This window comes from Diceros bicornis, chromosome 37 (genome assembly GCF_020826845.1).
Source record: "Diceros bicornis minor isolate mBicDic1 chromosome 37, mDicBic1.mat.cur, whole genome shotgun sequence".
NCBI lineage: Eukaryota > Metazoa > Chordata > Mammalia > Perissodactyla > Rhinocerotidae > Diceros > Diceros bicornis.
This window is the reverse complement of record NC_080776.1, coordinates 3,144,260-3,166,530: the sequence shown is the minus strand read 5'-3', so window position 1 is coordinate 3,166,530 and position 22,271 is coordinate 3,144,260. Positions and strand designations below refer to the sequence as shown.

At 35.1% G+C, this 22,271-nt stretch overlaps 1 protein-coding gene across 2 annotated transcripts in view; it reads left to right on the top strand.

Moving 5' to 3' along the window:
- The window catches only part of ERBB4 (erb-b2 receptor tyrosine kinase 4), a 1,098,037-nt gene that overhangs the window by 582,730 nt on the left and 493,036 nt on the right, over window positions 1-22,271 (top strand). For both annotated transcript variants that reach the window (XM_058532926.1, XM_058532927.1), the window contains exon 3: window positions 6,912-7,098. In XM_058532926.1, coding sequence (XP_058388909.1) covers window positions 6,912-7,098 — 187 coding nt within the window. The remainder of the gene's footprint in view (window positions 1-6,911; window positions 7,099-22,271) is intronic.

The window sequence follows — 22,271 nt, the reverse complement described above, 5'->3', positions numbered from 1 at the left end:
AAATATCCAGGAGTCGTGAGGTACTGCAATCACTTAAATCTTAAGGTAGATGAAGAAACATTTAAGGAACTATTCACTATTCCTACTAAGGACCAAATTAGAGAAAATCAACTAAGATAAAAGAATAAGGGAATTGTGTCAAATACAAAAAAACAACAGTTGTTATAAGAGTTATGAAATGAAATAGAGAGTTAAAAATAAGACTGATTTTTCTGGAATGACCTAGAGTTAAATGGAAAGCCCAATGAAGCAGTACAATCTCTTCTAATCTTCAATTGAATGACATCCATTGAAGATCTTGGGAAGTTTATAACTGCAGTTTTCACATTTTTTCTTAAAATAGTATATGAGAGAAGTGGTTATAAATTTCTGTCCTTTAGAACAAACCATGAATTTTTTGTCTAGGTTTATTGCTAATATGGTATGGAAAGTTGTTCAGATGTCTTTCGTTTTTCCATTTCTTTTGATTTCCGTCATCAAATGCCATGAACAGAACAAACTGTCCCTTTGGGTAGAAGAGTTTCGCAGCATTTAAGGCTCTAATGATCTTCAGTTGTATTCGCTCCTTGAACAAAGCAGCTATAGAAGCTTACACTGACAATGGAAATCAATCAGGTCTAGTCAGCAGAAGCGCACACCACATTGAGAAATGTCTTTAGGTGGGCATTCACTCTTAGGCTGACAAAATAGGCAGAGTTTCTGGGACTAAACTTACTGAGGCAGAACCAGCGTCAGGGTATTCTCTTTGCTGGGACGTTCTGATGATTTCCGTTTACCACTCTGGTCCTTGGGCATAAGTCGTGATTGTGTTGGTCAAATAATGTTTTTTATCAGCAGAAAGTTTATAAAATCATTTTCCATGGAAAATAATATCTAAAAAGACCTTAAACATTACTTTCAACCTTTCAATTACACTCCATCCAACAGCCATCCCTGAATGTCTGTTCAGGGCCAGGGTCTGTACTAAGGGCTGTAACGTACACAGAAACAGTATAAGGAACCAATCCTGTAATTTAGGTATAAGTTGCAAGTTGAAGAGGCAAGATATAAACATACCCAAGGTCGCATAACAAAGAGATTAAAAGCCGTGGTTCTTACGAAATGATGTTATCATTAATTTTATTTTCAACTCAGATTGTCCACAGACAGTTCATCTGCCCCGGCTCTTATTAGAGATAATATTTGTAATAGCTAGCATCTATTTAACTTACTATTTGCCAGATACTTTTCTTGTATCTTCTAATTCTTATAAGAGCTTTATAATAGAGGTATTGCTATCTTTGTTTTAATGATAGAGGAACTGAGGCTCAGTGAGAGTAAACAATCTGATCAAGACCACAAAGCCAGTAAGCGAGAAGGCTAGGTGTTGAGTCCAACGCTGCCTGGAAGTTGAGCCCACCTTTCTTACCATTGTACTTGCCTTAGATAAGTCCATCTGTTTGAAAGTTGTTTTTATTCTCATAGAAAGCTCTAAGATAGTTAAAAAGCTTGTGCTACCCTGATTCTTTCTGATGGCCGAAGGGAGAGGGACAATGGATGACTGACATGATCGCGTGACCTTATCAGACACTGTAAAAATTAATTGACACTTTTTGATATCTCTTGACCTTTTACCCAGACATTTTACGCTGTTATTGAGTCTTTTTTGGCATTAAGCAATCCTACCGTTACTAAGTTATTTCCTGTAATTTTATTTGCAATCAGCATGCCTTGTAGCTCATGTTATCTGCAGTGGTATTTCCTATTGAGACGTTTCAAGATATTTGTTCACGGAAAGGTTTTAAGAGTCCCTGAAAAAATATGACTATAAATACCAGAAAACAGAAAACTTAGGAGACCAGAATCAAGCCACAATTTGTTGCTTTTCAATATGGGAATTTTATATTTACCTACTATAATTCTTTCAAAATCCTTTGGTTCCATGAGCCCTTCCAGACATAAAAGTTAGAGCAACAAGTCTTGGGTTGAGAAATTTGCTATCATCTTCTTTTTCCTATAATTTACATTATTTGTCTGGGTAGGAGGAAGGGATATGTGGGATAAGGCGCATAGGATCTTCACCATCACTATCATCAGATAATTCATTATGGGTAAATTACATGTCACCTACTTACACGTGGCTCTGTTCAAAGTGGGTTGAACATATGCATTCTCAGCATTAACATATAATGATGTCCAGAGTGCCCATAGGAAAAGGATATATTCTTAAGCTAATGTGTAAGTTACACATGCTATTTGGCAACACCAGAGAGTAAAAAGCTGAATGGAGAATGAAAGAGACTCATTTTAGACACGAGAATCTCAGTTAAAACAGCCAATTCCTCCAGTCCCAGAATCTCAACAAGGGAGTAGCTGTTGCTTTTAATCTGAGCTTCTATGAAGATAACAAAAGTGTTTCTAGGAATAATTTAATGTGTAGGGGAGGAAGAACTATTTCTCTATCTTCTAGGTCCTTCTGGTCGGTCTAAGAATTAAATTGACATGAGGCAGAATAACAGAAAAAAATCGAACGAATTTAATAGCTTGTAAACATAGGGGAAACCCAGAAAAACTGCGTAACTCACCAAAATGGCTGAAGCCACCACCTTAAATACCAACTACAGCTAAAGACAAAGGAGGATGTTGGGGGTAGTGGTTTGGGACTTCAAAGGGGAGGAAGGCAATTCACATGGAGAGGGAAAAGCAAATGTTTGGCAAACAAATGTTGACCATGCCTTGCAGAGACAGTAGACTGTGGGGAGGACTTTCATTAAATGAGCCTTACTAGGTTCCTCCCTGTCTAACATTAGAGTTACCTATAATGATAGCTCCTTCCTGGAACAGGCCTTCTATCTCAAATTCTTTTAGACAGTTAGGCGGAAGGTCAAAGTTTCTTTCTGAGTCTTTTGTTCTTAAAAATAATCAAGCCAGGGACAGGCCCAGTGGTGCAGCAGTTAAGTTTGCGATTCTGCTTCAGCAGCCCAGGGTTCAGTGGTTTGGATCCTGGGTGTGGACCTCCTCACTGCTCATCAAGCCATACTGAGGCAGCATCCCGCATAGAAGAGCTACAGCTCTACAACTATGATACACGAATATGTACTGGGGCTTTGGGGAGAAAAAAAGAAAAAGAGGAAGATTGGCAACAGATGTTAGCACAGGGACAATCTTCCTCCAAAAAAAATAATAATACTAATAATCAAGCCAAAGAGAAATATTTTGGGGTGGCAAGGTCTGATCCTCCACAAATGCATACTTCAGAATGAAAAGTATTTATATTTTATATTCAAATATAAATACATTAAATAATATGTGAATGCAAAGATGTTCTCAGTAATATTTTACTTTCCTTTTTAGCTAAGGGCCTTTGGAGCTTCCTCTTCTGTGCTTAGTTGATCTTTCTCTGTGTTCAGCATTGTTCTTGGCTCATACCTATCTCACTTCTTATACTAGAGCCCTTATTATTTACAAGGTTTTTGCATCTTCGGCTAATGTGTAATCTAAAAGCCATGTCAAGTGGCACATCTTTATCAATCAATAGGTACAAAGAGTTTATCCCTCTCATACACACTGCAGAAATGCTACTGACATTCTTTGCTTATAAAGCTCTTCTTTTCTGGGTGTGCTTCGTCTATGTTTTCTCTGATAATCCCACTAATGTGTTCCTCTATCCCATGATAATCTGATGGGTTTTTACAGTTTTTGATAAGCAGAGAAACTTTTTACGTGGAGCTGGAGCTGATGGGAGGCTGTTAGGAAGAATGATGGATATTATGACATGTTTTAGTCAAAAGGTTTATAATACATCCTCCACCCAACATTTATCTTAGTGCTATCATTGTAACCTAGAGCACTTGAGAATTATTGTATACAAGTTAAAGGGTAAATTATTTTTATAATGAGTGATACAATTTTACTTTTTAGACCAAATGATGTTGGATTGTGTTTTTGGTCTCTTTTCTAAGGACTCAAAGGGTAAGCACTCACGTCTTGAATCCAAAATGCTCAGTGTCTCAGGAATGCCCATAGTGGTTCAGACTTCCCAATCTGATGCCAGACATGAGTTTATATGTCCCCTGCCTCTTCATCTCCACCTTTGCTCCATTGTGATTCTACTCTGCTAGGTAATCAGTGGTAGCCTGTGCATCCCTAAGAGTTGCTGGACCTGGGGCAAGAGTACAAATGGAGCCCTACATATTTTATGTCTCATTGTTTATTAAAAATCAAACAAATACTGTTAAATAAAATATATTCTATCCTCCCACTCTGACAGATATATCTTTATAAGAACCTGGAGGGCCAGGTGAAATGTTAGAATGTTAGACTCCTCAGGAATGTGGCGGCATGGAGAGAGGTGGCCCCTAGCCTACAGCCTCTCCTCCACCCAGTTCTGTCGGTATTGTGAGAGGCCTTGCACACAAGTGAATGGACACTCCAGCCCGCACATCCAGGACCCATACACTCTCCCTCACACATCTGCACCTGGACCACCCATCCTTCCTAGGTGTACGCACATTGGTGACACAGTCTGCTGTCTGGAGAGAGAACCGGGAAAGTTGACATCACAAGCCCTGGATGAGGGCTGGGTGCTATTTGGGCATGGAATTCTGGGATCATGGGGGTTTGGAGCTTGATCTAGAAGACAGGAGCGCAGGCTCCAGGTGGGCACTTCTCTTGACTCCACAGACTTTGCCTTATGGTGAAGGTGTGGCCAGAGAAAAATCAGAGTGCTCAACAGATATTTGTTGGTTTCTTACTACATGCCAGCACTGTTCTGGGCACATGGGACACATGAGCGAAAAAATCATAGTGCTTGCCCTTGTAGAGCTTATATTCTGGAAAAGGGAGAGACAGGCTATAAATACTAAATGTAATAAATGTATAAACTATATAGTACATTAGAAGGTGAGAAGTACTGTAGAAACAATGAAAATTAGAGCAGGGAAATATGGCAGGGTTGCAGTATTAAATAGGTCGATCAGGGTTGGCCTCAACTGAGAAGGTGAGATTTGAGAAAAACTTGAAGGCAATGAGGAGATTAGCTAAGCGGATAACAAGAGGGAGGGAAACTCAGGCCCTTAAGAGTATAGTGAGCAGCTTGAGGTAGGATCACAGTTGGCATATTGGAAGTATAACAAAGAGACCAGTGACATTGGAATAGAATGGGTGAGGTGGAGAGTTAAAGAGATGTCACCAAAAGAACTGATGGCCCGATCATATGGTGCAGCATGGTCCCATAGAAATATAATGACAGCCATAACAATATAATTTTAAATTTCATGTAGCCACAATAAAAAGGTAAACAGAAACAGGTAAAAATTAACTTTAATAATATATTTTGTACAACTCAATTTATCTAAAATGTTATCATTTCAACATGTAATGTTTGAAATCCAGATGTATTTTACACTCACAACACATCTCAGTTCATACCATCTGCATTTCAATCAGCTGCATAGGGCTAGTGGTTACTCTACTGGGTAGCACAGATATAGATTTTGACTCATCATTGAAAGAACTTTGTCTGTTACTCTGAGTGACCTGGGAGACATTTCAGGGTTTAAGAATTAAAGTGTGATGATTTGATTTATATTTTAAAAAGATCAGAGCTAGCCTTAACTGAGACTACACCATAAGGGATCAAGAGTAGAAACAGGGAGACCTATTGGAGTAATCTTGATGAGGAATGATGGTGGCTCAGATGATGGCAGTGGATGACACAAGAAGTGGCTGAATTCTTGATCATTTTGAAGGTAAAACAAATAGGATGGATTGCGTTTGGTGTGTGAGAGAGTCAAGAATGACCCCAAGACTTTGACCTGAATAACAGGAAAGATGGATTGACCTCCACTGAGATGAGACAGGCTGCTGGACGGATGGGGAAGGAAGGTGGGCAGTTTTGGATAGGTGCGTCTGAGGAGTCTTTAGGCATCCAAGCGAAGATGTAGTGTAGGCAGGTGAATATGAGTCTGGAGTTTCCGGGAGAGTTTGGAGGTAAAATTTGGAGACCATCACCCTTGAAACTGGATAGGATTACCAAGGGATAAGAGTGGATAAAGAAGAGAGTACCACGGACTGAGTACTGGAACGTCTGAAATTAGGCAGTCTAAAATAACAAGAAATTGACATTGAAATAATATCATATATTTTAGCACTTTTGCATTATATTTAGTTTTTAGAAATTTTAACACAAATGTTCATAACTGTCATTATGATCTCATTCATTTTACTGAACAACTATAACTTTAGATCAAACCTAAAGCTTTTTTGTGACTTTTTTTTGCTTTAAAATCTCTCACAAACTTAAGTAATGAACTCATATTATAGACAAGTACATTTAAACAATAGAGAGTAAAAATAAAAATTGTGTTTGTAATCAACTTAGGGACTATAATAAGTCTTTAATATAAGCGGTTTATATACGTGTTCCTCAGAGATGAATAAGGTAACTATTCTTTGATAAATATAACATTAAACACCAATACAGCAGTTTGAAATCTGTCCCACAGTCTACAAACTCATGCAGCTTTGTTTTATTTATGATAAACTTACCAATTTGCTTTTTTAATATAAAGTTTGATTGATGGTTATATGTTCTTACCTCATTGTAGGTAGTCTGTCAATGAATTAGATCTTTATCCCTTTAATTGTATTAAAATCTCAGGTATGAAGAATGCACCATAAAACAAAATCCATTATTTTACCAAAAGCACATCGTGACTTTAAAAAAAGATACAACTCATACTTCAAATGAGATTCTATCCCTTTGTGATCTTGTATATCAAGGCAATTATTTACTATACAATGTGGAAATCAGTGTATTAAATTAAAAGCTGAAAATTAGAATTAAACAACTCATTTTTGTCTAAGTGACTACATAAACATACTGGCAATCTTTAATTTTTTAACACAGGCAATTATCTGTGTCTTTTCAGTCTATTCGAGAAGTCACAGGCTATGTGTTAGTGGCTCTTAACCAGTTTCGTTACCTGCCTCTGGAGAATTTGCGCATCATTCGTGGGACAAAACTTTATGAGGATCGATACGCCTTGGCAATATTTTTAAACTACAGAAAAGATGGAAACTTTGGACTTCAAGAACTTGGATTGAAGAATTTGACAGGTAAGGAAAATATCCAAAATAGCAAATATATTGTCTTTATCAATGTAATGTGATAGACACACGAACACACATGTGTGTATAGTTACTGCAATATGTGTTACATTGAGAAACACTAAAGCATTTAAAAATCTACTATGTATTTATCTTATGGGAGATGCTGCCCTATGATGCCCTTGCTTTGTTTACAGATATTGTAAGTGCAGTCTGAAGGATACCGTAATACTGTATCTCAGCTGAACAGAAGTACACTCTAAGGAAATGCTCAGTGACTGAAAACCGAGATAGGAAGCAGGTTTAAGAATGCTGTGTTTGGTGGTCTCAGGTGAACAGTGGACCATATCATCAAATCTCTGCAGTAACACCTCTACTTTCACTCTTGTTAGAGCTCAGTAAATACACAAACCGTTACATCTGGTTTCGCTAATCTAGTTTTCTGCACAATCCTTTATTTTTGGAAAACATATCTACTTTATTAATTCAGTTTTGATTTCTCTTATTCAGTAACTCACTAAATGCCATCAGTAATTCTTTCTCAGAATGCTTTAATATCCTCAGTATTTTTCCTGCCTAAGATTGGAGATAGGTAATTGTTTACATCCTAAAATTACCATCTTGCAAAAAAATCCAAACCACTTTGTAGGAATTTGTTTTGTAAGCTGGTCCTTGCAATCCCACTGATACCTTTTCAGTTCATATAGTTCGTAGTTCATAAAGACTATGGTGGGAGTCTTTTTGGTACAAAGTTTCTAGTCATGAATTTTGTCATGTATGCCTATAATCAAAGTGTGCTAATTAATAATTGATTATCATCTCACAGTGAGATAAAGGAGTTTAAACTATTAATTTAATCTAGATTAATATGATCTATATATTTTAAATCAAAATATGTAGTGATTTTATGTGTGTTTGAGTCTACTCGGTGACAATGTTTCTTGATCTTGAAAAATGAAATATTTTAGAGGTACTGCCCTAAAATATTAAGTAAAAATAAGATTACTATTGTCAGGTTACTAAAATTATTTGTTTCCTTTATTTATAGTGGATATAAAATATATAGTTTTAAGTTTGATGTAGTTTCATAATCAGCAAGATGTGAGCTAAATTTGGGATATTTTGAGTGAATAAATGCATACTGACTATGTTATTTATTTTGGACATGATTGGTATAGAATTGATGACATAGTGGTAAATGCAAATTGTTCAGAATTTATAGATTCTTTCACCAACATTTTTACTATTTTTTCTTCCAAAGATAGTTTTTTACTGCGGAGCAGAATGTTTGACTAAATTGCTACTTGCGTGGAAATAATGATAGGAGGAAGAATTTTGGAAATGGAATGGATAGAGAAAAATTGAATGATTGAAATTAGAGTCTAAAAATAATAAGATCTATTTAAAACTTGCATAAGAAGCATTGTGTTTTCTTCCCGATTTTTCCCTGATTATGTTAAAGAAAAATGATTAAATTTCTTTTCAAACTTTTTACAATACTTGAATTATATTATTATTCCATAATATGTGCTATTTAAAGAATTTTCCATACGGAAAATTAGTCTTTAAAAAATTCTCTTCTTTATTTCTGCATTTATCAAAAAGAGTTATTTAATCAAAATGATGCCACATTTAAATATACCTTACCTATTGAGGGATCTCATACCACGTGTAACTTATGATAGTAACAGTTCTTTAACTTGTGCCATACCAAAATATAACACTATTAGTTCAAAATATGAGTCCCTACTCTACCAGAAAGCATTATGATATTCTTGTGTAGTAGTAGAAATGGGTAATTAATAAAAGATTAAAAGGATGAGTTTATTTTTTAGAAAAAATAGTGTTTGTTCAAGAATTATTATTAATTTATTTTTTGAGTATGAATTAAAGAAAAGTACAATAAAATAAATGGAAAATTTATACAATTTGGAAATTTTCCAGATATTTTAATATATTTATTAGGTGGTAGACAATTACATGACAACATTATTCTGTGAGATAGTCTAGAATGATTGATCTTAATTTAGGTAATCGGATCAATAGTGTAACTCCAATTTTCATCAGAATTTACACAATAAACATGATTGTGTTTGTGGGTAAGACTATATGAGGAAGGACAGGATGCCCCTAACTGTTCATATAAAGAGGAATTTGGGATAAAATTTGCTGTATAGTAATAACTTAAAGAGCTAAATGTTCTACATAACCTGATTAAATTAATAAGAAACTATTTCAATTCACTTCAGATGAGATGGTTTTTGTGTTATGTTATTGTATGTTGTGTATTTATGTGCTATGAAAATCAAGCTGATAAAATTAAAAAAAAAAATAATGTTATATTAAGTGCAGGGCTACAGGGCTGGCCCTAATTATAGACTTACCTTGTGTAATATGAGGGGAAATACCTCACTGCCTAACTACCATAGTGGATTAAATTTTTAACTCAGTTCTTAAAGGACCAGTGACATCAGCCTCACCTAGATATTTATTAGAAGTGCAGATCCTTGGGCCTCACCTGATAGATGAGAAACTCTGGGAGTGGGGACCAGCAATGTGTGTTTTGAGGATCCCTCTGTGATTCTGATTACTACTAAAATTTGAGAAATACTGTTCTAATTAATTAAAGATATGTTACCAAGAAATGGTAGCACAATATCCAGTTAACCTCTTCACACTTACTTGATCCAAATCATTTTCATTCATTTTTCATCTCCTGGAGAGAAGGGAAGGAATGCAACAGAGAAAAGATAGGTCTTGATTGAAAAACAAGAAATACATCTTCAGTTGGCTTAAGGATGAAAAGAAACGTGTGGGTATAAAAGGGCTTAGAGATGATCGAGATATTGGGAATAATCTTTCTTCTGTATCACCATTTTGTCTCATGCCAACTTTGCATAATGGTAAACCATCACAAAGACAATAATAATTCGTGATGAATTTTCTTTTTAAGCAAAATTTTACTATTGAGACTTTTTAAATAAGTTAAATAATTACTAGTTGTGGGGATGAGAAGTACGTAGAGCATTATAACAATGAATTTTGAGGTTAACATTTCAAGGCTTTTTGATATGTGATATATATATATATATACACACACACATATATACATATATGTATATCAAACAAGTTTTTATGTGTAGCCAGAAAACATGCTTGTGTCTCATCTTTGGGTACAACCAAAAGTGAAAGTCTCTACATAAGATCTGTGGTAATATCTATAGTCCAAGGAATTAGTGTGTTTCTCTTGAAGTCTTTTTGATGTGTTGACGTTGGAATAGCATGCTTTTATGCCAGTACATTTGCCTCCCGCAAACTCTTTGTGTAAAAGGCATGTTCGGTTAACATGAGGACTGTCATATGTAAGGGTTAATGGTTGGGTACCACTCGCACATATATAAATTGACTTCTACCTTACATATTCTCATTAATTAGATTGATGCTCACCGAAAGCTATTCCTTGGCGTATAGACGTTACTACAGATCTTACTTAGATGCTTTCATTTTGGTTGTGTCCAAAGACAAGAAACACACTTAAACATATTTTCTGGGTAAACAGAAAAACTTGTTTTACTGCTGCCACTGACATTTCCCTGGTCCACTATGGGTGAGGGGGGGTAGCGTGGAGAAAAGGCAGATCCCTAGACTCAGGATATGCCACACGATCTAAAAGGGAGTAAGGAGATTCTCTTGCCAACCTTGAGGTGCCCTGTCACACGGGGTCATCCTTTTCTGGTCAGAGGAGAGACCATACTTCTATCAGTGTGTCCCTTCAGGCATATAATCATCTCAAGGCCATCGGGAGTGACACTACTCCATCAGAGGAGTACCTAGCTGGAGAGAAGTACATTACTTCCTCTGTTAAGGTCACTTGCGTGTGGCTGTGGTTCTTACTAATCACTCCCAATGATGATGCTCTGCTGATTTTTTTACCAGCTCCTTCAACCTTTTTTTTACCAACCTCCTTCTAACTTTTAACATTCCTCTTCAAAATCCAAACCAACATTTAATATATTTACAATCTTAAGTCTGTGAGTTTCTACTTATTTAGTCATCTGGCCAAAATTAAGTTTGTTTCATTATATGGGACATAAACACCACTATTATTTTCTCCTTTCTATAATTTATAAAATTACTTCACCTATTAGGAATAATGGATAATATTACACAATTTCATCTATGTTATATTGTATATATGCAGGAATCTTTGAGAAATATCTAAGTTCGTAGCTATTCTGCTAGTCATATCGTATTTATAATGATGATAACCTAGGTACAAATTTAATACATGCATACTTGCATTTATCACACCAAATTTCACCTTAAGTATTTGAATTTTTATTTTATGATTTGCGAGAACATTTCTTTGAGTAGGTAAAATTTGGGATGATACAAATTTACAATTTATGTTTTCCAAAATTAAATACTCTGCTTATTTTCAGACCAGCACATTCCTGTATTAGTGCCTTTATTTAATATTTTATGGATAGTCTAATTGTTTGGTTAACTGTGTATTGGGTCATCTCATTTAGATTATTATTTGAGATATGGACAAATAAAAATTTTAAACAAAAAGTAAAATGCTGAAGTTACTTTGGGGAGCCTTTAGTTATAATGTAAAGGATATATTAAGTTTACTGAATTCTGGTAGACTAAAAATAAGATAAAATGCTTAGTGCAGGAGCTACAATATCTGAATGATGTAAAATTTGAACAATGTAACATCTGAACGTCTGCCTGCAAGTGTGCATAGCCTATTAACTAAAAAGTACATTCAAGTGATGCAGTAACTTTTAACATTTAAATTTCTCAAATCTTTTCAGAATTATCCAGTAATGGTCAAAGAAATCACCTAATATTGAAATGGACAGGTCACCTGTAATTGACTCAATATATGTCAAAGAGCATTGATGTGGAATGAGAAAAAAAATCTCTGTTCAAATGTCAGATCACCACTTACAGTCTGGGTGTCTCTCTGAGACTGAGATTCTTGATCTTTAAAATCAAGAAGAAAATTCCACCCCATAATGTTGTTATAAGCATTAAAGTAACAAAATGGGAACTTTTCAACCACTGCACCTTTCACGTTGAGGATGCTTAGGAAACCTTTATCCTCTTTCTCTGTATTGTTTCATTTTTAGCTTGCCTTTCTGTCAACATACTGACAAACCTGTTGTACCTGTTTCTGCATATTCAAATAGGTTCCTGTTGCTTCACTGGGGCTTTGAAAAGTGACTTGTTTAGACAAAAAAGATGCTCCAAATTTCAGCATCTCTTCTGATACTGCTTTGAAACCACTTGATGTGTGAGATCTATTTCTCTGGCAGTGAGAAGCCTGAGGCTTTTCTTTGTCTGCTCTCAGTCTGATGGCGTCTCTGGTACTTCACAGCACTTCTCTCCTGCCTTTCTGTGTCTTGTGCCAAGCACCTGTTGCCCCGGCCCTTCATTTCAAATTCCTATCATCATGTTTCACCCTTCATTGGCCCTGACATTTGTCTTGACCCAGACAAGAGACATATTCATTCTGAGTTCTTTTTCTGACACTAGAGTTGCTAAGCATTCTTCAACTGCTCTGTGAAAGGTCTTAGTAATGTTTGAGTGGGTTCATCCAGCCGAGTTCAGGGATTGTTGTTAAATACAAGATTTGACAAAGGCACTACTAATATTTACATTATAAAAACTACTCAGCATATTGTGATATCTGCAGAAAAAATAAATGATGCCAAGAATAATCCCAGCTTAAGGATAAATTACCTGGAAAATGATTTGATCAAAACTAACCCCTAGTGAACATCCTATGAGTCAGATGAAATCAGTGAAGAGTGGCATATTCCTATGAAGGCATCAATTTTTAAATCAGATCTACAATCTCTAGAAATGATACTCTAATCAATGTTCTTAAAGAAGATTGTTTGCTTGTCATGTCAGTGTATATTAACTAGAAGAAGGAAAATCACACTGATATATTTATGTATGTAGGCAAACTAGAAACATATATTTGAAAGGAAATACTATACATATGGGATCAGATAGTTATATTCACCATTTCAGCAAATTTCTGGAACTTATTCTTGGTTTTAGACAACTGATGAGTGAATTTATGAAATTGAATGAAGGTAAAATGGGAATTTCTCCTCCTGTGCCACTGATCAGAAAGGAGCCTGTTTGTGGAGAAATAAGACATGGGAGAGTGGAATTTCCAGGGAATAAAGCCATCCCTTCTCCTCTAGCTAACATATTTTTAGTCATGATTGGTAAGATAATCTACTCAGACCATGAAAGCAACCTCTTTGATTTATGTCCCGTTCAGAGATCCTGAAGAGGTCCCACTCTCTGAACTACATTCGATTTAATCCCTGTTAACAACTTTAAGAAAAAATTGGGGGAAACCTAGCATTATAGGAGTCTCTCAGTAAAATTCCCTACTTGGGACTTGAAACCTCTGTCATTCTTCTTTGTTGTCCTTAAGATACACTAAGATCTGTATGTTCCCATCCCTAAGAGAAAGAATATATATTTTAAGGAAAGAAAACATGTAAGGTCAACAAATTCCCTTATTAAAGCTCATTTGCTGAGAAAGAATGCGCTTATTTGCTTGTGATATTTAGAAAATGGACGAGAATCTTTGCTCCTCAGGGTTCCAAAGGCAATAACAGAAAATGATTTGTGTTCACCACGAGTCCATGATTTCTCTCTGAGGGAAGATATCAGAATACACATCCTCACCCTCACCCCAGGGCATTAGCTTTGTTGGGCCCATAGACACTCAACTGTAAAGAGTTAGCAAATTCTTTGCGTCCATTCCCAGTCACAAGCAATGTGGGATCAGAATCATTGGATCATTGCACATTCTGGTTTGCTGAAATCAAATCAGAGGACCAGAAGCGTTACCAAACTGAAATGGGTTCACTTCCTGGTGAGTTAAAATAAGACTCTCCACCAGAAGTAGTTGTCACACAAAGTAGAGTTTATTTGCAGCAAATAGAAGACCACGTGGAATCATTTCCAAAGTCGTGACTCTCTCCAAGCATGGGACAACAGCGGCCTTTTATTTTGGATGGTGATGAATATTCAAAAGGGAGAGGTGGGCATTTGCTTGCACAGGTTCAGCTGGAAAACATGTTTCCGCATACGTTGCATGTTAGGTAAAGCACAACTTTAGGTCATCTCTCGGCTCATCTGCCCAAGTGCTGCTCTTGCGGTGGGGCTAGGTCTGGTTCAGGGTGGTTGGTGATTGCATCTCTTAACATAATAAAAAAGGAAAAAAAAACAATTTGGAGAAACAGTTACATGCTTCTGAAACCTCTCTTGAGTTCCTTGGGGCAATTAGTCAGTGACAGAAGCAGTGTGAATAATATTTGAGAATAACCTGAATCCGCATTCTAGAGGGAATGAAGAGTAGATGGGTGCTTTGATAAGCTTCCTTGCAATTTAAAATATGTGTAAATTTATCATCTAGTTTAGTTGGAGGAGGAAGCCCCATGCTTGGCAGACCCTAAAACTCTCCATCAGTCAGAGGTAAGAAACTAGGCTACATGTTGTTCTCCTCTGATGTTTAGCAAAGGCATTTTTGTTGTTAGTGTCATCCATTCCATTTCAACTCCTAGAAACCCTGTGGACAGCAGAGTGGAACCCTGCCTGGTCTTTGTTGCTCTGTCAGACAATGCTCCACTGTTCTTCACAGGGTTTTCATGGTCAATTTTTTCAGGAGTGGTTGGCCAGATCCTTCTTCCTATTCTGTCTTAGTTTGGAAACTCTGCTGAAACCAGCACGATGACCCTGCTGGTGTTTGAAATCTCGGTGGCATAGCTTTCAGCATCACAACAACATGCAGCCACCACAGTATGACAACCACCGGACAGGTGGTGTGGTTCCCTGACCAGAAACAAACCTGGTAACGTGGCTGTGCGAGCACTGAATCTTAACCACTAGACCATGAGGGCTGGCTTACCAAAGGCGTGGTAACTATAATATCCTATATTTTTATGGTATTTTACAACTTATAAAATGATTTCAGGTTCCTTTGCTTTGTTTCACACTCACTCTTGTAATGCCAATCTGGAAAATATCTTTATTGTATTTTTACAACTAAGGAAACCAGACCTCAGATCTTGTGGCTAATAAGACGTACCTTGTTCTAGAGTCTAGATATATTTCTCATCTCTTCATATTGTGTCATTCCTAAGAAATGTTTAGAAGAATTTCTCCAGGTGAGACCATAGTCAGTGAAATATTAAAATTGCTGTAAATGTAAACAATGAAAACTTAAGCAGAAGGTCTTAAGGTTGTATTTTGAGAAAGAACCTTCTGATTTTAATTGTACAGTACTTGAATACATCATGGATGGATGTATGGGAAATAGTGGTGAGTTGGTATAAAATACAGGTAAACACAGAAAATGACAATGCTGTAAATACTAGATTTGATTTAAAAGTTATCATATCTGTTGACTAATTTTATAGCCACTGTGATTCAACTATGGCTTTTTAAAAATCAAGGCTACTGAACTCTTAGCTGTAATTCACAAACTGTTATTAATAGACTCAATTTTACTGGTAAAGGTTCAGGATTCTTTTGAAAAGTGATGTCAGTTCAAATATTTGTTAGCTTTGTTTTGTTCCACTTGTATATTCAAGACATTGTGCTGAGATATGAGCTATTCCAAATTATTTCTACATACCTGTCTTCTCTCAGTAAATATTATATTTCTGACAAATATTTACTCACCAGATGCAGTGTGAAAGCATTAGGAAAGTAATTTCCCCAATTATTATTATTATAACTTTATGGTCAAGGGACTCCATTTTAATCTGTTTTGCCCTCTGAAGCAGCACTGTCCAATAGATCTTTCTGGGATGATGGAAATATTCAATCTGTGTAACCACAGTTGAGTGGTCAGTAGCCAAATGTGGCTATTGAGAATTTGCAATGTGGCCAGTGTGACTGAGAAAATGCATTTTTAATTTTATTTAATTTTAATTCATTTAAATTTAAAAAGCCACGTGTGGCTATTGGCGATCATATTAGATAGTGCGGCGCTGAAGGGACTGTTTATTTTACTGAACACAGCATGGTAGGTGAGGATGTTTACAAGCAGAATAGCATGGAGAATCAGAGCATGGGCTCTTGATCCAGACTGCCTCTGTTCAAATCCTGATCTGTCACAAGTTATTCAACTTTTTAAGCTTTGGTTTCCTCATCCTCAAATGAGTGTAATGAGAACCTTCAATTTATAAGATGGTTTTGAAAGCTGAATTATAAATTACATACACAGTGTTAAATGCAGTCCCTGAAGTAAATGTTATTCATTATTATTTGAGAAGTATGCTTTTGATAATAATAGAAACAATCTATTTTTACAATCATTGAAAGCATGTTAGGCTTATATAATCAAATTGTAAAATATAAAATATGTCATACATGATTTAGGACCTAACCATATTTTGTATTTGAGTCAGCTGTATTCTGGATGGAATGCATTGCTTATTAATGTGCTTTAAGCTGCTAGTTGTTATGACTTAGATTTTCTGTTTGAAAGAAATGTGACTTTTTAGAAATGAGATTTTCACTCTTGCGTGCAGTTCCCACAGTATAAGTATCTAATTATAAATAGGTCACAATGTCTGTTTCTTAAATGACTTCAAAGAAAGAAGTAAGGAATAGGAGATTATCCTTATTATTATGGCAGAGGAACTATATTGAAAATCAGTTGAGAATTATTTCTGGCATAGACGCTGCTCATATCTTTAGAACTCCCCAGGCCATGTTGAAAGTTTCTTTTCATAGCATAACATTTATTTAATAACAAATAATGCACAAAATAAATTCCTCTATATGTTTTCTCAAATAGATATCTACCATAGTTCATTAAATCTAAGTCAACATCAATTTTAACAAACTTTTTGTTTGTTCTGTGTAGACCACACTAAAAAGAGAAGTGAAAGCCAAATATAACTGTAAAAGATTTTACAAGAATCATGATTTTAGAGATATTAAATCTGAAAAATGTATACATTTTACAATTGATAAAATATGGTAATATGTAAAGAGAATTGAGATATAAGAAACTTCATTATTTTCCTAGAATTATAGCAGAATAGCTGCTACTGTAATGATGAAAATGTACTGTGGAAGTATATGAAACAAGTTGTAATAGAAATGGTCAATATTTCATAAATGATGAATGGAATTTTCCATTTATCCATATCTATCAGGGAATGAGAATTTGCCTGGCTCAACACCTTTTGATGTAATAAATGTTACAAACCAGGAAATTTGAATTATTGTTTTTTTCCCTGAGATTTAGCTGATTTATTGACTCTAGTGTCAGAGAGACGAAAATATAGTTCAAAAAATATATAGTATAGTAAAAAATATAGTAAAAAAAATAGTAAAAAAAATCACTTATTTTAGGAATTTCCCTTAAACTTTACTGTCTTAGTAATACATATCAGCTGGATCTCAGGATTGTTATAGAATGTCATAGAGAAAAGAGGGTCTTTTCACTTGTATTTTTGCCAGTCTTCCTGGAAGTTCAATACAATGCTTTTCTCTGTTACTCTAGCTCTTTATTTTCCCACCACCCCCTTAATATTTTATGACCCATTCTGTGCAATATATTTTATATCTTCTAGCTATAATTCTATTGTAGACTACATCAAATTGTTTTGGTTATTGAATCATAACATCCATAACAATTTTGAGGAATATTTACAGGGAAAAGTGAAGAAAAATGTTGATCCATAACCTTTTTCTTCCCTCTGAGACCATTCAATTTACTCAATTTCATTTGCTCTGTGATGCAAATTAGAGTTTGATTTTGTGGTATCAATAATGCTGAAAAGGCTGATATCAGAAAGAACATTTTTGATTTTCAATCTACTATGAAGTAAAGGGACTTCAGATTTTAATTAGATCTTTTTTTACTGATGTATTTAGTGAGCATATTCTGGCAATTATTGACAAAAAACATAATGAATATATTTTAATTTTAATTGTTCCCAAATTCTCTAAACATTCTGCTTTAGTATTTAGTGGAGTGGTTCTATATTGTCTAGAATTATACATCTAGTAATGTCCCATCAAGAATCCTGTTATAAATTCTGCTAGTTTTTAAACTATACATATTACCAGAATTCTTTCAGTCTTTGTGTCTTTGATTTTAATGAGTTCACCTGCCCTTTTTAGCATAATAAATCTAGAAAACAAAATATCTATATGGCATAATAGAGCCCAGGATTTATGTACTACTATTAATAATACTATCCATAATTAATAAGCATTTACTAGTAGAAGTCAATGGCTTACAAACATTATCTCTCTTCATCCTTATAATAACCATTAATTAGTTGCTCACTATGGTTATTTCCATTTTTAAGATAAAGAAACGGCAGTTTTAAAATATTAAGTCACATGCCACAGAGCGCACAGTAATTTATGGAGCTCAGATTTGAAGCCAGGTTTTTCTTTTATCACGATGCTACAGAGACTCTGAGGAGGAGGGAGATCACATGACACTGAGCTCTTATCATCTTCTGCTACGTGCAAATGAGCTGAGAATCTGTGAAATGCCTCATATGGTCCAGGTGTCAGCTCTTTAATGCATTCTCTCTTTGTTATTTCTCAGTGAGATTTTGGTTAGTGTAGACATCTTACCTAAGAAATTAAATACGTCTATAAGAGATGCAGATTGCATGAATGGATTGAATTATTTCTTATGCTACTGAAGCATTTTAACAGGCTATTTAGGTTTATTTCTACAGATATTAGGAACTAAATGATAGAGTATAACAGAATTAAATTAAATACTCTAATTGGGAACTGACTTCACGACCTTTCCTTTATTAACACTAAAATTCAAAAGAACAGACAAATAACTGTATTGGGGGTGTGTATTATTTCGTTTTGATTTAGCTCTAGAATTTGTGGGTTTCATCAAGATAAGGTTTTTTGTCTTTGTCTTAGTCTAGTGCTCTTTCTACTATATTATTCCAAAAATGTGATGTTATTCAAGGTACTAGAGAGAAGGAAGTAACAATTTAAAGAATTAAAAAAATATATATGCCAATCCATATGTGCTGAGGTCTGCATTCTCATCCACCAATGGGAAGAAAAAGAAATGAAATAAATTCTGGAGTTCGTGTGTGACCCAATTGTAATCCAAATTCACCTACTACCTACAAAATACTATGAAATTTTACATGGGCTTTATAGCGTTGTTCAAAGAATACTGTTTAGTGTGTTTTGCAAAGAAAAAGGTGGAGAAGATGATGAAGTAGTGCTCGGCATGTCTGTAGCTGTATCCTTACTATAGCACGAGTAGAGAAGTGAAATGAAGCAGGGATGCGGCCTATGTCATTGCTATGACGTTTCACGTAGTGAACGTGTGGCTGCATTTCACACCTATGCGTTACATTGTCATTTCATGTAGTTAGAAATTACATGTCATAATGATAAATCTTTGCAATTAAAATTGTATCATGCTTCAAATGCAGGCCTATGGTGCTCAAGGGAAAAGGGTAAATTAAGAATTAGTGTCTTGGCTCAAGTGCCTCTTAAAAATTAAGAAAATCTGACTATCACTTGTATAAGATAAATACATCAGAGGTCACAAGATAGGTTATCAACTCCTTTGTGAGTTTATTGAAAATCATTGGCGTAATTTAAGTAGCTATCCAACTGTTTCATGTATTTAATATGTATTACTGTGGGCAGTGACTTCTTAAATTACACGTGGTTGATTATTAAATACAAAATATTGAAAAATACTTAAAAATGAATAGTATTTGTTGAGCCATTTCGTGTCAGTTCTGATGTCTGATTTAAATTTAAATCAGGGAGAGATTTAGTGTAACTTTTCAGTTCATTTACATTTTAGTCCATTAAAATATGACTTAGTAAGAGATATTCAGGACCAGAGAAGACTTTGAAACATTTTCTTTTGAATCACAAAATCTTAGATTTTTAATGAAGAAAAAATAGGAACATATAACCTTGAAATTAATAGAAACTAAAGCTTCAAATCTATAGTGTTTCTAAATTTCGCATGTGCAGATAAACTGTAAAATGATGGGTTTTCATAAAGAAAACCATTTCTAATTATAATTGCAAATGACTGTTTAAGCCAATTAGTTTGTAATGTGGAATAAATCCTTTGAAAAAAGTGCAATAAAATCAGTGAGATACAAACGACAAACATAGTGTAAACTCCATTCTTGTCTATAGTGTTTGTGTAAGTTAGAGCCAACTCTGATTGTGCCGTTTATAGTTGTCTGATTAGCACTTAGCTCATGAAAACATGTAAACAATCACAGAGAATTAAGTAGCTTTTGTTGTATTCAAGACATACTCCAAGATTTGGGCATAAAGTCTGGAATAGTTTTGGGAAGGGACAAATGATAAAAATAGAGCTCAGAAGTAAAATGATTGAAAAATTCTTGATCCGGAAGTATAACTTTTGCCTGAGATCGTTGACTTATGATCACAATTCAAATCTAGACTATGTGCTCTAGATAAGAAGGTATGTTTCTAGATCATGAAAACTATATTTCCAACATACTCTCTTCTAGTCCCAGCAGCATGAAATAGTAGAAAGAACCTGAGTTTTGAAACCTGATACATTTGAAATTTCATACCAGCACTGCAACCAACAAGGGAAATGTCAAAATCATTTAACTGCCGTGCCTCAGTTTCCTCATCTGAAAATGAGAATTGAATGCAAAAATGCAGGCAAACTGCCTAGCATGGTGCTTAACGCAAAATAGAGTTAGTTCTTTTCCTGTCTTCCCCTTCTTTACATAGTTCTCAGTGGAGTAACACCATTTGAGTATTAATTTCTTAGTTAGTTCTTGCCACATCTATATAAGATGCGTTCTTTATTGGTTCTGTTTTGACAGATGTATTTGATTTTAGTAAAGCCTATTCTCACTAGCAACCAGAAGATTCATATTCTCACCCCACTTGTACCTTAGATAAATCACCTGATACCTCTTGCACTGAGTTTTCAGTTCTGAAATGAAAGATGAATTGTCTTAGGATTTTTTTTTCCTTTTCTTTTATCACTTGATAATACCTACCTGCTGCCTATCTTCCTGGAGAAATTCTGAGGAAAAGTGTGAGTCACGTTTTTAGCACTCAGCTTTCTTCCTTAGAACAAGTGATGACGTGACGTTAACCCTTCCAAGTAGGCAGAGAATGATACTGCGTTTTTGCATTCTGAACACTTGAGAACTGAAGTTCAAGCACTGAATTAAAAATGCAACTCCATGTGGCTATCTAGGGACCTCTATTAGGGTTTAATTGTTCAGTGTGTATTTATTTCCCAGCATAGGGATACCAATGTGCTGAAGTAATAGTATCCATGTGCATTTATATTTGGCTATGTGTCGTTAAAGATAGACCCATTATTCTTTTAATAAATTGTTTTATTTCCCTGCTAAGGTTGCGAACCCTCAGGAAAAAAAAAAAAAAAAACCTTTGGATGACTTTTAGGGAGAAAAAGAAAAAGAACATGAGCTAAGCAACGAAACCAATTTAGTTGGTTTTAAATATTGAGTTTAAGCCAAGGTTTCTCAGTGGTGCCAAGCAAATCCTATTCATTGTTGTTCATTTCTTAATTTCTTTGTTCCTCTCAAAGAATTCAAATGTCCCTGAGAGGCAGAGTGACCAGTTCAGCTCAGAATTTATTTCCCCAGAGATTACCTTTATATTGTATCGGAAACTCAATAATCATTGCTTTCTTTTAAAACCCCATTATACAATAAAGAATGGGATTTGGGTGCTTAAATATTTCATACTTAGTTTTAAATAAGCAGAAACAATACAGAGTACATTTTTCACCTCTCTTCACTTGCTGAACTTGCAATAAGGATATTTTGATGATTTATTTTACATAGCTAAGATGTATTTTGAAAGATATTTTCCAGGGTTTTTAAAAATAATTAAAATACCTACGTATTGTTTGCTTGAGAACTTGAACTTCTAAAGAAGGGGCAGGCTTCTTTAGGGTTATAGTGCTAATAGTGTTTTTGGTGGCTCAATTGCTATCGCATGGCTGGGTCTCTCTGCCAGAGTGTGAAAAAGAAGTGAACCATGTGCTGTCAAAACAGTGAGATGTGAGACACCTGCGGAGAGCCAGCTTGGTTTCCAGACAGTAACCATATGAAGCTTGGGGCTTGCATTCT